The sequence below is a fragment of the Chelonus insularis genome, unplaced genomic scaffold, assembly GCF_013357705.1.
Source record: "Chelonus insularis isolate UGA/USDA-ARS -01 unplaced genomic scaffold, ASM1335770v1 contig_130_pilon, whole genome shotgun sequence".
NCBI lineage: Eukaryota > Metazoa > Arthropoda > Insecta > Hymenoptera > Braconidae > Chelonus > Chelonus insularis.
The window spans coordinates 159,191-175,769 of record NW_023276371.1 but is presented as its reverse complement, the minus strand read 5'-3'; the positions used below and the strand labels follow the sequence as shown (position 1 = coordinate 175,769).

At 30.6% G+C, this 16,579-nt stretch overlaps 4 protein-coding genes across 6 annotated transcripts; 3 read left to right on the top strand and 1 right to left on the bottom strand.

Annotated features, from left to right (window-relative positions):
* Positions 1-261: 261 nt before the first annotated feature.
* Positions 262-2,182, top strand: Snr1 (SWI/SNF related, matrix associated, actin dependent regulator of chromatin, subfamily b, member 1). The gene is made up of 6 exons (XM_035089940.1): positions 262-370; positions 729-1,201; positions 1,278-1,405; positions 1,480-1,792; positions 1,881-2,057; positions 2,136-2,182. The coding sequence occupies exons 2-6, from the start codon at positions 750-752 to the stop codon at positions 2,173-2,175; spliced, it is 1,110 nt and encodes a 369-aa protein (XP_034945831.1). The 5' UTR covers positions 262-370; positions 729-749; the 3' UTR covers positions 2,176-2,182.
* Positions 2,183-3,137: 955 nt separating this feature from the next.
* Positions 3,138-5,543, top strand: sea (scheggia). Its single transcript, XM_035090662.1, has 4 exons — positions 3,138-3,374; positions 3,546-3,980; positions 4,802-5,022; positions 5,116-5,543. Exons 1-4 carry the CDS (start codon positions 3,227-3,229, stop codon positions 5,296-5,298), a joined length of 987 nt encoding a protein of 328 aa, XP_034946553.1. The 5' UTR covers positions 3,138-3,226; the 3' UTR covers positions 5,299-5,543.
* A 569-nt stretch (positions 5,544-6,112) lies between these two features.
* On the bottom strand, positions 6,113-15,033 carry LOC118071188 (peptidyl-tRNA hydrolase 2, mitochondrial-like). 3 transcript variants are annotated; one of them, XM_035090213.1, is made up of 4 exons: positions 14,821-15,033; positions 14,550-14,741; positions 14,287-14,480; positions 6,113-6,279 (listed from the first exon to the last, which is right to left on the bottom strand). In XM_035090213.1, the coding sequence occupies exons 1-3, from the start codon at positions 14,965-14,967 to the stop codon at positions 14,298-14,300; spliced, it is 522 nt and encodes a 173-aa protein (XP_034946104.1). In that variant the 5' UTR covers positions 14,968-15,033; the 3' UTR covers positions 6,113-6,279; positions 14,287-14,297. The 3 variants fall into 3 exon arrangements, with proteins under 3 accessions (XP_034946104.1, XP_034946094.1, XP_034946084.1); XM_035090203.1 differs by lacking the exon at positions 6,113-6,279 and adding an exon at positions 11,108-11,212; XM_035090193.1 differs by lacking the exon at positions 6,113-6,279 and having other exon boundaries at positions 14,216-14,480.
* Positions 6,152-14,055, top strand: LOC118071182 (tetratricopeptide repeat protein 28). The gene is made up of 9 exons (XM_035090180.1): positions 6,152-6,533; positions 6,753-7,413; positions 7,553-9,280; positions 9,344-10,499; positions 10,587-11,260; positions 11,424-12,292; positions 12,384-12,621; positions 12,704-12,919; positions 12,992-14,055. The coding sequence occupies exons 1-9, from the start codon at positions 6,510-6,512 to the stop codon at positions 13,633-13,635; spliced, it is 6,210 nt and encodes a 2,069-aa protein (XP_034946071.1). The 5' UTR covers positions 6,152-6,509; the 3' UTR covers positions 13,636-14,055.
* Positions 15,034-16,579: the final 1,546 nt, after the last annotated feature.

The window sequence follows — 16,579 nt, the reverse complement described above, 5'->3', positions numbered from 1 at the left end:
AATAAATTTTACTGTAACGAAATGATATTATCTGATGTACTTTTTGACTTGTGCCTAATTTTTGCAAGCATTCTAACCTAAAAATGTAATGAATATGTAAAATTTTAAGTGATATTGCGAATAATTGGAATTTTTGATCTCAGTCAGCAAATTTCTACATTTAAAAAAATGAGGGAAATTGACCATTGGTTGTGTAAGTTGTGTTACACATCGTTAATATGCTATAGTTTGTGTATTAGAATTGACTATATTCCGTGTTAACTCTACAGTAAATTGATAAACGAAGAAAAACTCGTCTATATTGTTTGCATATAAAGTTTTATAGAAATTCAAATATTTTTTCCTAAATTGAATTAAATTACAACAAAAGGTGATTATTATCAAACTTTTATTGAGATATGAAGATTCATTTTTATATGTAATCTTCATTTCTTTTATAGTAAATCCACTTAAATACACTCCAATGATATTTTATCTTTCAATTAATTGTGCATCAAAGCCTTCAAATCCGCTTACATTTATTGACATAAATTTAATTATAATTATTGACTTACAATTAAACTTTAATTTTTCTGAATATATTAAACAAGCTTATTTTAATAAAGATTCTATATAATATAGCTGTTAAAATTATTTGTAAAAAACGGTGGTGTATTTGATGGATGAATAAGAGTTTAATAACCTCATCAACGTGATAGAGGTGTATATAATGTTTATTGAGCTTTCAGGTTTTGAAAAAATAAGACAGCATGGCACTCCGTACATACGGTGATAAACCTATAAGCTTCCAAGTAGAAGAAAATGGAGAATATTACTGTATTGGATCAGAAGTTGGTAATTATTTACGGCTTTTCCGGGGTTCACTGTATAAACGTTACCCTGGAATGTACAGAAGATCAATTACAAATGATGAAAGAAAAAAACTTGTTGAACTTGGATTAAGTCAACATGTATTAGCATCAAGTGTTTCTCTATTAAGAGCTAGTGAAGTTGAAGATATTATCGAGGGTAATGATGAAAAATATAAAGCTGTCTCGGTGCATTCGACCGAACCACCAGCACCTAGAGAAGGGAAGACTAAAAAATCGATGGCTTGGGTGCCAAGTTTACCAAATAGCTCACATTTAGATGCTGTACCACAAGCTACTCCTATCAATCGGAATCGAGTGCATAATAAGAAAGTTCGGACATTCCCATTATGGTAAAAAATATTCAATATTTACTCCAAAAATGAATAATTGAGAATATGTTTCTATTTAATCTATTTTAAATTGCAGTTTTGATGATACTGATCCAACAGTGAATCTTGAAAATTCTGCACAACAAGAAATGCTTGTTCCCATACGTTTAGACATGGAAATTGAAGGACAAAAATTACGTGATACATTCACCTGGAATAAAAATGGTAAATTATTTGTTTATTTAGTTGAACTAGTTTGCCATGTCAAATTATTAATTCATAAAAATTCTATTTTTCAGAAAGTTTAATTACTCCGGAACAATTTGCTGAAGTCTTATGTGATGATTTAGATTTAAATCCACTGACGTTTGTACCAGCAATAGCTCAAGCAATTAGGCAACAAATAGATGCTTTTCCCCAAGAAACTTTAATAGAAGATCAATGTGATCAACGTGTAATTATTAAATTAAATATTCACGTGGGTAATACGTCTTTGGTGGATCAGGTTGAATGGGATATGTCTGAGAAAGAAAATAATCCGGAAAAGTTCGCAATGAAACTTTGTGCTGAATTAGGTCTTGGTGGAGAATTTGTTACGGCCATTGCTTACAGGTAAAGTCTATTCTGACATCCTGCAATTTCAATTTTATTTATATCAATTTGGATTTCGAAAAAGTTAAGAATGATAAAAATTTTTTAGTGTACGAGGACAATTATCGTGGCATCAAAGAACGTATGCATTTTCTGAAGCTCCATTACCTACTGTAGAAGTACCATTCAGGCCACCTTCTGAAGCAGACCAATGGGCACCTTTCTTAGAGACTCTCACAGATGCAGAAATGGAAAAGAAAATACGAGATCAAGACAGAAATACTAGGTATGTAATTAATTAAATTGTATAAATTATTTAGTCATTTAATTATTTTGCTAAATTAATGTTATTTATTACTTTTAGACGTATGAGACGATTAGCTAACACAACACCAGGATGGTAAATTTTGCCAAAAAACATGTAAACAATAATCAATATCGATAATATAAATCATAAATATCATAAAATAGATATAAGCATCATTTTTTATGTTTCATTGCTAGAAAATTATTATTTTTGAACATTTTAAGATCAATAGTATTAAAAAGTAGAATAATTATCGATATTTTAAACTCAACATCATAAATATAATGTATTAAAAATTATATTTTCAATTTCTTACAATAAAATTTTTACAAAGTCTACTTTATAAAATATAGTGTGCTTTTTACTATTGTTATTATATTTTATATAAATGAATAATTGTATTTGTTTAATTGTACATCAACTTTTACAGTATTTAACAATATTTAAATACTTTTTTTACAAGACTAATTTTACAAAAAAAAAAAAATTAAACATTGTCCAGGAACTGTTATAAACATCCAAATGTGTTTTAAATAAATTAATATGTTATTGTCAAATAAAGTCATTTGTTTTTATCACATTTCATAATGAACATCATAGTATTATAATACGATAAGTCGTATAGTGATTACTTAAGATATCTCTTACTAATTCTATCAATGCCGTCAATGAATTACATATTTACTTAACCTTTTTATTGTGATATGAAATTGTTATTTCATTTTATAAAATGGATAAAATTTAATAAATTTTTTATAAACATTAACAATTGTTTATAAATTGTTTCGTTTTTATAACGGAAAGAAATAGAAATTAATGATGATTTTATCAAACAAAATTTAATCATGTCGCTATTAGATCAAATTAATGGATAATGTCAATAGAATAAAATAAACAAGCAAGAGAGAAATTATTTGCTACATAATACATGTAAAGATTTAACGATGTGTGGTGTTATTGATAAAAGGCATGCGTATATATACAAGTGCATGTGAGTATGTAGGAGGAATTCTCATGGAACGACAAATAAAATTCAACTATGACTTGCTTCTTGTTAATTTCAGTAAATTCAGTTGTCCTCCAGCAGTCACGAGAGTTGGAGGTTAAAAAAAAATTTTTTTTTTTAAATTTCTATTTCATTAATAAACATGGATTCGATTTCATTGATCAGACAAATATATAATGCTAAAATTGAAAAAAAAAACAATAATCCTTTTTTTTTAAGACCATGGTCACAGGATAAAGCTTTAGCTGCTCCGGCTTCTGGCAATATTGGTGTCAAAGGAATCATTGCCGGTATGTTTTTGAAATTAATTTTATAAATAAATATAATTTTTAATCATCATGTTTTCTAATTATATGAGACAAAAAATTACTCATCTGAGAAATAATCAACTATTTTAAATGGGTACTTAATTATTTAAATAAAATTGAAAGTTTTATTAATCTATTTATGTCTGCTTATAGGTGGAATAACAGGTGGCATAGAAATCTGTATAACTTATCCAACGGAATATGTTAAAACGCAGTTGCAATTGGATGGAAAAGCAGGTGCCGGCAAACAATATGCAGGAATATACGATTGTATTACGAAGACAATCAAAACAAATGGATTTCTTGGGTTATATCGTGGTTTGTCTGTACTTCTTTATGGCTCAATACCAAAATCAGCAGTGCGTTTTGGTGCATTTGAATCCGTGAAAAAACAACTAGTCGATGCCGATGGTAAACTTAATGCTCAACGACGACTTTTAGCTGGACTTTGTGCCGGCATTTGTGAAGCAATATTTGCTGTAACACCAATGGAAACAATTAAAGTCAAATTTATTAATGACCAACGGTCTGCAAATCCACAATTCCGTGGCTTTTTCCACGGTGTTCGTCTTATAGTAAAAGAACATGGTAAAATATTCATTACATATCACTACTTTTATTCATTAACATATCTAAGATAATTGAGTTCTACTTTTCTGTTTGGATTATTTATTGATAATTAATCTTAAAATTGATAAAATATTATCATCTTTTGAATACTATTTCGTCAAACTTATTATCATGATTATGACAAAACAAAAATGATCAATTTCATTCATTATTGCATCAATGCAGTATTATGAAATTGATCATAATTTTTATTTAGTTAATATTCAAATATGTATAAGACAATTTAATTTAAATTAATCTTTAATAGTACAGCTAACGTGATAAGAAACATTAATGAATAATTCATGTTATGATTTTAATTCATACTTTAGATTTAAAAAAGCTCAGACTTTTTTTAAAGTTCTCATTTTTTTGTGTTAAATGAATATTTATTAAAGACAATACATCAATCATTACACAGGAAATTTAATTTTAAAACAGTTTAATGGTCTATGAGAAAAGTATAACACAATTAAAAATAGATTTGATAAAGTATACAAGGTTTTTTGATGTGCTCGTAAAATTGAATAAAATATGATCTGCTGATTCAATATATTTTTAGAATATTTTTATAAAATGAAATATGGAATTTAAAAATAAATTAAAATATTATTTAGTTTAATAATGAAAAGAAATATTATTTTGAATGTAAATATTTATTTTTACTTTAAAAGAGCTTGTACGAATTATTAATAAGATATGATGTAATTCTATATTTATTCCATTAAGTGGTTTGGGTCTAGAAAATTTTTTTCATCCAGAAGTTAAAGAATATTTTATTAATGGTGTTAATTAAACAGGTTTTAAAGGAGTTTATCAAGGAGTTGTGCCGACAATAATGAAACAAGGTTCTAATCAAGCAATAAGATTTTTTGTAATGGAAACAATGAAGGATTGGTATCGTGGTGGTGATAATAATAAACCAGTTCCAAAGATGATTGTTGGAGTGTTTGGAGCTTGCGCTGGCGCCGCTTCAGTTTTTGGAAATACTCCAATTGATGTTGTAAAAACGCGAATGCAGGTAAATTATTATTTTAAAAAGAAAACTATTAAATTATAGATTTTATTTTAAATTTAAATTTTCTCTTATAAAACTTATTTTAAAAAATAACAGGGTTTGGAAGCTTCTAAGTATAAAGGAAGTTTAGATTGTGCCGTTCAAGTATGGAAAAAAGAAGGACCTAGTGCATTTTATAAAGGAACTGTTCCTAGATTAGGTAGAGTATGTTTAGATGTTGCAATCACTTTTATGATTTACGATTCATTCATGGAACTCTTCAACAAAGTATGGCCCTAAGTTCATATGAAGCATTTTATAAATCATAAATTGTCGCAATTCAGCATAGATATATTGGTGTCATATTATATATAGATTTATTAAATAATGAAAGAAATTGATATTTTTTGAAATAGTAGAAAATGAAATTCTCGATGTAAATACAATGATTTTTATACGTAAAATAATTTATACAGTAACAGTAGATTTTAAAATTGACAAATATCTATACAAAATATTAATAATGATAATAATTGTGCTTGAGCTTAATATTTATCGGATATATTTATTAGATGGTATTTATTTTAAAAAATATTTTGATTATTATATTACTGTATTATGTGTTGTGGAATCTAAATATTATAAAGCTGTTACAAATGTAATTAATTTATAAATTGAAATATTTTAAACTTGTATACATTCCAATAATTACAATGATTATATACATATTATCATTCCAAGGCAATAGTAAAATTGTAAGTAATTTTGATAAACATATATGGCTAACGTATATTGTTACAATATTTGCAGAAAATTATGTATATAAATCTTTATAATGTAATACATATTAAAATTACAATAAAAACAAAGGTATTATTTATACATTTCTGTATTTGTATTAATTTTAAAAATGATTATAAATTTTATATTAAATTTAATCACCATTTTGTAACATTTAACTAATAAATTAATTTAAATTCAAAAAAAATAATATTATATTGCATGAGTAGAATGTAGGATGCAAAAGCAATTAGCAAATGGGTATTTCAGACATATGAGTGTAAGTATCACACTTGTTGAAAGTACCAGAGAATGTAGTAGTAGGTGAATGTTTAGTTCACTTCAGCTGTTCTGTTGATGTAACATGTAACTATCAGGCCCAGTTGGCCCCACTCTTAACAGGCCCGATAATATACCAGGCCCAAGGATTGGATCAGGGGTCACATTCCAAGATGGCTGTACCTGAGGAATGCAGTGGATACCCCCCTGAAACACTTTACTCTTTCGTTTTTTATTAATCAAATTGCCTTATTTTGTTAATACTTAAAAAGTATTTATTTATATTTAAATTATTATTTAAATTGTGATTAGTTAAAAAAAGTTATTATTTTTCACATATGTAGGCATAAAAAAATTGTAAAAGACGCTAAGGTGTGAAAATCAAGTGAGTATTTGTAAAGTAGATGATAGTAATGCTTATGCAAGACAATGCTACCGGCTCGTTTTAAAAAATGTCTCATCGGGATATCTCTGAGGTAATTGTTTTAAAATTATTTATAATAAAAAATTAATTCTTTATTTTGATGTCTTGTTAATTTTTTTTTTTATACTAAACATTTATATTTATAATCATTTATGTACTAAACACATAGACTTATAAATATAATTCATCAAAAATAAAATATAGTTTAATAATTTCATTTTAAAAAAATTTTGAAATTAATAATAATAATTAGAAAATTAATTAAAAACAGGTGGAACCCGAAGGTACGTCGGCCTTGGCCGCTGGATCCCGTACATTATTTCTAGAAACAGTTCGTAAAAGTAATGCTGCTTGTCAAAACGGAGATTACGCATTAGCTGCTAAATTATATACTGAAGCTTTAGCATTAGATCCTCTTAGTCATGTTTTATATTCAAATAGATCAGCAGCACGTCTTAAAATGGGCCTGTTTGCACTGGCCCTACAAGATGCTGTGCAAGCTACAGAATTACTTCCCCAATGGCCAAAAGCATATTATCGTCAAGGAGTAGCTTTACAATGTCTAGGACGTCACGGAGAAGCATTAGTGGCTTTTGCCACAGGCTTAGCACGAGATTCATCCAATACTCAATTATTATCTGGCCTTGTAGAAGCTTCTCTCAAGTCACCACTTCGTGCAACTCTAGAGCCAACATTTCAACAATTAAGAGCTATGAAACTTGATGAATCTCCATTCGTTGTAATTTCGGTTGTTGGTCAAGAATTACTTGGAGCTGGACAATATAAAGCAGCAGCTGGAGTACTTGAAGCAGCATTAGCTATTGGTACATGCAGTTTAAAACTTAGAGGATCAGTATTTTCAGCTTTATCAAGTGCTTATTGGGCTCTGAATTCACTAGATAAAGCTATCAGTTATATGCAACAAGATTTAGGTTTGTATTCATATCAATAAGTGATAAATAAATTAATCAAAACTAAAAAATGAAGAAATAATTTTATAATTTTAATGATTTGATAAAAAATTATTTAAAAGTGGTTTTTGTCTTTATTTATGTATAAATGAATTTTCAGGTGTTGCTCGATCATTAGGTGACACACAAGGAGAATGTCGAGCTCATGGCAATTTAGGCTCTGCTTATTTCAGCAAAGGAACATATAAAGAAGCCCTCACAGCTCATCGATATCAACTTGTTTTAGCTATGAAATGTAAAGATGCACAAGCTGCAGCATCCGCTTTGACTAGTTTAGGACACGTTTACACAGCAATTGGTGATTTACCGAATGCTTTAGCATCGCATAAACAATGTGTGCAACTTGTTAAACAAATGGGTGATCGTCTGCAAGAGGCTAGAGAAATTGGCAATGTCGGAGCCGTTTATCTTGCAATGGGAGAATTCGAAAGTGCTGTTGATTGTCATACGCAACATTTACGAATAGCTAGAAGGCTTGGTGATAAAGTAGAAGAAGCAAGAGCTTTTAGTAATCTCGGTTCTTCTCATCATTATCGACGTAATTTTAGTCAAGCTATGACTTATCATGAAAACGTGTTGAAAATTGCACAAGAACTTGGAGATAAAGCTATCGAAACTCGAGCGTATGCCGGTCTGGGTCATGCAGCTCGATGTGCTGGTGATCTTGCGCAAGCTAAACTCTGGCATCAACGTCAACTTGATGTTGCATTGACAACTAAAGATAAAGTAGCTGAAGGACGAGCGTGTTCTAATCTTGGTATTGTTTATCAACTTCTTGGAGAACATGATGCTGCTTTAAAATTACATCAAGCTCATTTGGGTATTGCTCGAGCACTTGGAGATAAAGCTGGTATGGGAAGAGCTTTTGGAAATATTGGTAATGCGTATAATGCACTTGGCTATTATGAACAAGCTATTAAGTATCACAAACAAGAATTAACTATTAGTAAAGAAGTTAATGATAGGAGTTCAGAGGCTAGTACTCATGGTAATTTAGCTGTAGCTTATCAAGCTGTACAAGGACACGAAGCAGCACTAAGACATTATAGAGCTCATTTAACTATTGCCAGAGAACTTAAGGATACTGCTGGTGAAGCGTGTGCTCTTTTAAATTTAGCTAATTGTTTATCATCTCGGGGACGTTTTGAAGAAGCAGTACCTTTTTATGAAAATTATTTAATGCTTTCACAAGAACTTCATGATGTTGAAGGTGAAGCTAAAGCTTGTCATTTTTTAGGATATGCTCATTATTGTCTGGGTAATCATCGTGAAGCTGTGAGATATTATGATCAAGATTTAGCACTAGCAAAAGATTTGCAGGACAAATCGGGTATGGGACGTGCTTATTGTAATCTTGGTCTTGCACATCTTGCTCTTGGAAATTTAGACACTGCACTAGAGTGTCAGAAATATTATTTAGCTATTGCACATATGATGAAACATTTATCCGGTAAATTTCGTGCCTTAGGCAATATTGGTGATTGCTTATTAAAACTTGGCGAAACAGATGAAGCTATAAAAATGCATCAACGTCAGTTAAATTTAGCTAGACAATCATCTGATCGATGTTTAGAAGCAACAGCTTACGGAGCTTTAGGTGTTGCTCATCGATTTACAAAAAATTTTGATAAAGCTTTAGGATTTCATACACAAGAACTTACTTTACGCCAAGAAGCTGGAGATCTTAGAGGTGAATGTCGAGCTCATGGAAACCTTGGAGCAGTTCATATGGCTTTAGGTCAATATACGCATGCTGTCAAGTGTTATCAGGAACAATTAGATAGGGCTAGAGAGTTAGTTGATTCTGGAATTGAAGCTCAAGCATTAGGTATGTACGATTGATTTTTTAATTATTGCTACATCTTACATTAACATTTGTTTTATTTTATAGGAAATTTGGGAATAGCTCGATTAAATATGGCACACTATGAAGATGCAATAGGATATTTTGAACAACAATTAGCAACTTTAGAGCCACTTACGACTGGAACAGCTCTATTAGATAAAGCAAGAGCTTTAGGAAATCTAGGAGATTGTTACGAAGCTTTGGGAGATCCAGAAGAAGCTATAAAATGTCATGAGCAACAGTTAACTGCAGCAATACGTATAAGAAGTATTTCTGATCAAGAAAAAGCATACAGAGGACTTGGTAGAGCTCGCGAAGCATCAGGAAACTTACAAGAAGCTCTGGTATGTTTTGAAAAACGTCTAGTTGCTGCACATGAAGTTGATAGTTCAGAAGCGAAAGGTGCTGCTTACGGTGATTTAGGTAGAGTTCATGCAGCTTTAGGGAATCATGAACAAGCATTGAGCTGTTTATCACATCAATTATCGTTGTCTAGAAGTTTGAATGATAAAACAGCTGAAGCTGAAGCTGCAAGTGGTTTAGGTGCTGTCCATCTATTAATGGATGATCCAGATTCTGCATTAAAATATCATCAATTAGAATTATCTTTAGCTCAAGACTTAGATGCTGCTGGACTCCAAGCACGAGCCTATGGTAATCTTGGTGCTACACAAGAAGCACTTGGTCAATACGAAGAAGCAATAAGACTCCAAGAACAATCATTAAGTTTGGCAGCAGCTGCTGGAGATCAAGCAGCAAGAGCTACAGCATTTTCTAGCCTTGGAAGACTTCATCACTTACGTGGTGACTTGTCACGTGCCCTGAGTTATTTGCAATCTGGATTATTGCTATTAGAAGGGCTAGGAAGACGGGAAGAAGTTGCTAGACTTCGTCATAGATTAGGACTTGTTCATTGGCAAGCAGGCGATGCAACAGCAGCTGTTGAACAGTTGGAAAAAGTAGCAAGTTTGCTAGAATCATTGGAAGGATCTTCTAGTATTTTGACATGTCAGATGAAGAAATCTAATTTGTTAGCAGAAACTTATGGTATTTTACAAAAAATATTAGTTGGTTTAAATCGAGCTGAAGAAGCTCTTAATTGGGCAGAAAGATCGAGAAGATCGAAAAATCATGATCTTGAAGATATCACACATTACTCAGATATTGTTGATCGACAGAAGGGAATTGTTTTATATTATAGGTATGTTTATTTTTTTAAGAAATGATTTTTTATTTTTTTCTTTAATGTTTCTTTAACAATAATTCTTTATAATTATATTTATTACAGTGAAGTTGACAATGAACTTCACATATGGTGTCTGGCTCCAAGTCGAGGGCTTTTAAGATTTCATTCCACAACTTTAATAGACGGAACAAGTCTTGAACAACAGGCTATTCAAGCTAGAGAAGCACTTTTAGGAGAATCATCAGACCACATTGATGATAATACCAAAATACCGACTCGTGGACATCACCTTAATGCCAGCTCTTATAGTTTAAGTAGTCTCTTTAGTGTCGGTTCAGCAAGTTCTCGAACTGGAAGTGTACGTTGGGGCCGTGGTTCTAAAGGACCAACTTGGCAAGCACCTGCTTCAATACAATCACTTTATGATATTCTTTTAGCACCTTTTGAAGATTTATTCCCACCAGCAAGAAAAGAACTTATTCTTGTTGTTGAAAAATCTCTTTATCTTGCACCTCTTCCCGCCCTTCAAGCTGCGCCTGGTGAAGATTATCTGTGTGAAAGATTTTCATTGTTAGTTGTGCCGTCCCTCGCTGCATTAAAGAAGAGATCACGAACACCAATGCCTGAGAATGGAGCTACCGTGGCTGCACTTGTGATTGGGAATCCGTCGATTCCTGAAGAATTACGAGAAGAACATGGTTGGCCAGAAAGTGCTTCCTCGGCTGAATCTGAAGCAGCAATTGTTGCAGAATTATTAGAATCAAGACCATTGACAGGTATTTTGGAAACTATTAATCTAGAGTATTTCATATTCTATTTAATAACAGTTACACAAAATAGTCTCGAATCGATTCAAACTGATGTTTTTGTTATTGTTAAATGGATGGAATTTGTTAATGATATTAGTTTTCCATCTACCACTTTAATTTTTTATTTCAGGTGCGGAAGCAACAAGATCAACTGTATTAAGATCATTACCGGATGCTGAGTGTATCCACTTAACTATTCCAGTCTTATGGAACACTGGTAACTTGGTATTTTCTCCAGACCAAAATGAAGAAACGTCAGAACAGAATGAATTTTTATTATCCTGTTCTGATATTCTAAGGCAACGGTTAACTGCTCGTTTAGTTGTTTTATCATGTGGCCACTGTTGGAATAGTGATGAAAGTACAATTAAAATAAGTTCAGATGCAATCGAAGTTGTAGCAAAATCATTTCTAAATTCAGGAGCACAATGTGTTCTGGTTGCAATGTGGCCTGTTCCTTCAACAGCAGGAAGCATTCTATTGCGTGCATTTTACAGCGCAATGCTTCAAGGTGCTTGTGCATCACGAGCTTTAGCAGAAGCTATGCAAACTGTTCAGCATACAAGACACTTTGCTCATCCAGCTAATTGGGCTGGTTGGCTTTTACTTGGCGGAGATACGAGATTATCTAATAAAGTTGCATTAATGGGTCAAGCTCTTGCTGAATTACTCCGTAACGGACCAGAAATTAGCCGTGATGCTCTCAGAGTAACCCTACATTTAGTTGAAAAATCACTTCAACGTATTCATCGAGGTCAAAAGAATGCTATGTACACAACTCAACGAAGTATTGAAAATAAAGTTGGTTCAACTACTGGATGGAAAGAATTATTGATGTCTGTAGGCTTTAGATTTGAACCAGCGGGTAATGGTATTCCTTCATCAGTATTTTTCCCACAAAGTGATCCAGAAGAAAGATTAACAAGATGTAGTGCTAGTTTACAAGCACTTTTAGGATTGGGACCGGCTTCTTTACATGCTCTTGTTAGACTTTTACAAGTAATATTTCAATATCATTACTTTTATCCATGCATGTATACCTTTGTAATTGCTTTTGTTATTATTCTGATTTTAATTATTTCTTAAACAGGCACCAGAAGCTGTTGATGATGTAATTACCGCTATGAAAAAAGCTAGTTCTATCACAGAAGGTCAAGAAGTAACATTACCAGTAAAAATTTGGCGAGCATCAGGATCTCATGAATTATTCGCAAGTTTGGGATTCGATTTAATGGAAGTTGGTCAATCTGAAGTAACCCTTAGAAGTGGAAAACAAGCTTCTCGACGTGCAGTTCAATTTGCTCTTCAAGCTTTACTTGCATTATTTGGTAAATTAACATTCTTTTTTACTACTAAAAAATGTTTTAACAAATAAATGAATGAAATTATTTTTTTCATTAATTCTTTTAGATACGCAAGAAGCGCCGAAAAGCTTAAGTTTAGATTCTGGAAGTTCTATGGAAAGTCTTGTTTCTGTAACGCAACCGGAGAAAACCAAAATTTTAGAAAGATCTAGAATGGGTGGAGCGTTCGCTAATTATGTCAGACATCGTGGTGAGCCTGATGGAAAAACTACAGAAACGCCAAATGTATCTATATCTCGTCAAACTTATCCTAATGAAAGAGGTAAATTTGTTGTTTCTTAATTTTTCTATAACTTTAAAAAGATATTTTATATAAATATTATTATTATTGCAGGTGAATCAGATGTAGCTTTCACACCAAGTCCACCAGTAGCACTTAATTTAAACCATCAAACTCGCATAAGAAATTTGTATCATGAACAAACAACAGTACGTCCAGAGTCAAGCTCCAGTAGCTCAATTACCGATTGGGAAAACGGTCATAATACCATTTTAAGACGTCAACCAGTATCAACTTTATCACCAGCAGTTCTTGATAGACTTAGTGTTCGAACAGAAATTACTTCAAGCACATCCAGAAAATTACGCTTGCCAACTAATAATGAAGAACTTAATCATCAAGCTGAATCATCACAAACAAACGGAAGTATTTCACATAATATGAGAAATTTAGCTACTTCTTTAACTAGCTTAACGCGAGAATTGACACCAACTATGTCTGAAGTTTATCACGAAAGAAATCTTGGTTTAGGATTAGCACCATCTTTATCAAAGCTTCTTGAAGAAGTAGAAAATGTCACGGAAAGTGAACAACGTCAGTTATCCAGATCAGAACAAAGCCAAACACAAAATTGGCTTCAAAATGAACCTGAACTATGTCGAAGAGATGAAGCTGATGGTAGATCCATTGCTGAATCTCAGTGCAGTGCAACTAGCTTAAATAAAACACACAAAAAAGTTCTCCCTCCAACTGTATAAAGTTTACACTAAAACTCTCCAATAATTTCATTCCGAATATACTCAACTTGAAGGGTACAAATGCAAAACAAGAGTTGTTAGAAGAATAAATTAATTACTTTGTCATTATAACTATCAATATCTGGTATTGACATTTCTTCTACACCAGAATTTAAATTTTATAATCTCTATAAATTTTAATTGATATAAAAATGAAAAATCACTATCAATTTGTAATATAGGATCCATTTTAAACTTTTAAATGACATTTTTTATTTTGCTCTTGTACTCTTTGTGTTAAATTAATCTTACTCACATAATATCTTTGTTATATTAAAAAATTGCACATTCAAATAATTCTCTTGAAAATTCTAACTGATTTATTAATTAATTATGTTCTTTGATAAATAATATTCTTTTTATTTACATGTATAAGACTGAATTGAAATTGATGATACTTTTACAGTTTACTTTTTTCTACACATTTGTATAACTGTAGAGAATAGCATGATGTAGAGATATTGTATTTTGAGCAATATTTATCGAGTACCTATGACTTTAAATGTAGTTTCGATAGCATTAACAAATAAATAAAATTTTATAAATCTTATTCCTTTATTGTCTTACTTATATCTATTTAAGAAATGGATATATAATTATATATATTGATACCTGTCACGTAATTAGTATAATTTCAGATGCCCAGTAACTTCATCTATAAGATTAGATGGACCTGGACCGATACCACATACGGTATGTGAGCCAGCAGCTACTTGGGTGTGTCCAGCGTCTGCTATCACGTTTACGATAAGACCACGAGATCGTGCACAACTTGCTACAGTGTGTAAATCTTCAAGAGAATCAACCTGTTGAAAATTTAGAATAATTAAAAAAAAAACTCAACTAATATAAAAGAAAATAAATTAATGATTTACTTTGACTGCAATTTTCTTTTGACCACAATCCTCCCATCCAGCTAAGAGATCTTTATATTTTCGAGCTGATTTATAATTACTAACTGCAGCATGACAACATTGAGCTGCAATTTTTCCTTTGCCCATTTTTAAGTCAGTTCTGACAACAAGTACCATCTTATATTCACCATCATCACTATTTTCTTGAATAACCTGAAATTAAAAAAAATTTATTAAATTTATCGTCATTGTTCTTCAAATTATTTGTGATGTTTATGATATTCTTACTAACCACATGATCTATTGGAAGTTTTGGTTGACTAGCAGGAGCAGTATTTTTTTTAGATAGTCGATAAAAACTATAACCCACTACCATTGAAATGAGAAATCCAAGCTTAACATCATTGATCGCATTTAAGAATATCTCCCATAAACTCATTATAATTAAAAAATAATCTCAAAAGAATCAAATAAATAATAAAATTTGAACCAATTTATGAGTGAACGTGTCAGCAAACTGTTAAATAAAAAATTGGTATGCTTGAGAGAGAATACGAGGATAATGTTGGTAGTCTTGTAAACTCAAGTGAATAAAAAAAATCTGTAATGAGCATTCAATGTTAATAATATAAATAATAACATGTCCAATAGATGATAATTAAGATTCATTATATTTGTTATGTTCATATTAATGTTAATTCTTATCAGCAATTATAAGTTCTATAATTTTATATTTTTTTCTACTTGATAAAATAAACTTTCGATTGCTCTGTCAATTCGCGCCAAAACATACACCTTTACCAACCTACATGTATTTATTGGCGGCAACTTCATTATAGCACCAACCTAATAACACAAATCCAAGTTTTTCATCAAGCGGATTTTGTTTGTTCGACAAAATTGAAGTAATATCATTTTATGAGAATAAAAATGGTTTGCAAGGCATAATAAAATGCTCTATTCGTAACTGAATTTAATTTTTAATAAAATTCAGTACTCTCATCCAATGTTTATGTTAATATTTTGAAAAAATTAAGGTTTCAATCCAAATAACCTATAAAAATCACCTTCAAAGTAATCAAGAAAGAAAGAGAGTAAAGAAAAAGAGAAATAAAGTTATAGAAGCATTTTAAATTTTATATCTGGTAGTTTTTACAAAATTGTTTAAACATATTAAGTATAATAATTAAATTAATTCTGTATTTGAATGATAATTAAATATCATTTTTCCTTTAAAGCGCCGAATAGGAGTTACGATAATTTGTAATTCTTATGAAATGGTAGAACAATTGATTGATGATGTTGTAAAGGTACACACATTGTAAAATTATTTTTTTTTATTCAAATATTTTTTTATAATTTGATAATAATTTTAATTATTTACTTTTTTAATATTACAGATTATAGATAAATTCTCTGTATCAAAAGATAAAGAAAGTTTTCGTGAGAATAACTTTAAACACATAAATATTGAAGTTACAAAGGGAAATGATTATTATGTGATTTTAATAGCACATTGTAATCTAAAAAACATAGATTATTGGGGTTGCATTACAGATTTTTTGAATTTAATAAAAAGATCGTTACCACAAAATGATGATAAAATAATTTCAGTTATCTTAAAAGAATCAAATAACAATAATGAGTTTATACTTGATTGTTCTAAAGAGCTTAACGGTTCAACTGTTTCACAGCAAATTCATTATCCACATTTAAATGAGTATTTAGCAATGAAAATTAAGGTTTGAATATTTATTAATAATACTTAATAATATTAAATGAATTTTTTCTCCACAATTTATACTCTTATTATCATTGTTATGAATTCTAGCAACAATTATCATCAGAAAGCTTTGAAAAATTTAGAAACACTATTATTGAACATTTACAAAAATTAAGTACTATCAAATTTTGTACTAAATATGCTTTCTACTATGATGGACAAGTTATTTATAAAAATCAAACTAAAGTAGACGAGATTTTTAATAAGTGTACACTATTAGGCTCGGCAATGTCCGAAATAATCACGTTGAGTTTAAATTTCGATTTCA

Coding starts and splice junctions, on each gene's coding strand:
- Snr1 (XM_035089940.1), top strand. CDS start 750: ATGGCACTCCGTACATACGGTGATAAACCTATAAGCTTCCAAGTAGAA. Junction 1,202..1,277: donor GTTCGGACATTCCCATTATG/GTAAAAAATATT, acceptor TTTAAATTGCAG/TTTTGATGATACTGATCCAA. Junction 1,793..1,880: donor GTTACGGCCATTGCTTACAG/GTAAAGTCTATT, acceptor AAAATTTTTTAG/TGTACGAGGACAATTATCGT.
- LOC118071182 (XM_035090180.1), top strand. CDS start 6,510: ATGTCTCATCGGGATATCTCTGAG. Junction 11,261..11,423: donor AGAATCAAGACCATTGACAG/GTATTTTGGAAA, acceptor TTTTTATTTCAG/GTGCGGAAGCAACAAGATCA. Junction 12,920..12,991: donor AACTTATCCTAATGAAAGAG/GTAAATTTGTTG, acceptor TTATTATTGCAG/GTGAATCAGATGTAGCTTTC.
- LOC118071188 (XM_035090213.1), bottom strand. CDS start 14,967: ATGAGTTTATGGGAGATATTCTTAAATGCGATCAATGATGTTAAGCTT. Junction 14,742..14,820: donor AACTTCCAATAGATCATGTG/GTTAGTAAGAAT, acceptor TTTTAATTTCAG/GTTATTCAAGAAAATAGTGA. Junction 14,481..14,549: donor AAAAGAAAATTGCAGTCAAA/GTAAATCATTAA, acceptor AATTTTCAACAG/GTTGATTCTCTTGAAGATTT.
- sea (XM_035090662.1), top strand. CDS start 3,227: ATGGATTCGATTTCATTGATCAGACAAATATATAATGCTAAAATTGAA. Junction 3,981..4,801: donor TCTTATAGTAAAAGAACATG/GTAAAATATTCA, acceptor TTAATTAAACAG/GTTTTAAAGGAGTTTATCAA. Junction 5,023..5,115: donor TTGTAAAAACGCGAATGCAG/GTAAATTATTAT, acceptor AAAAAATAACAG/GGTTTGGAAGCTTCTAAGTA.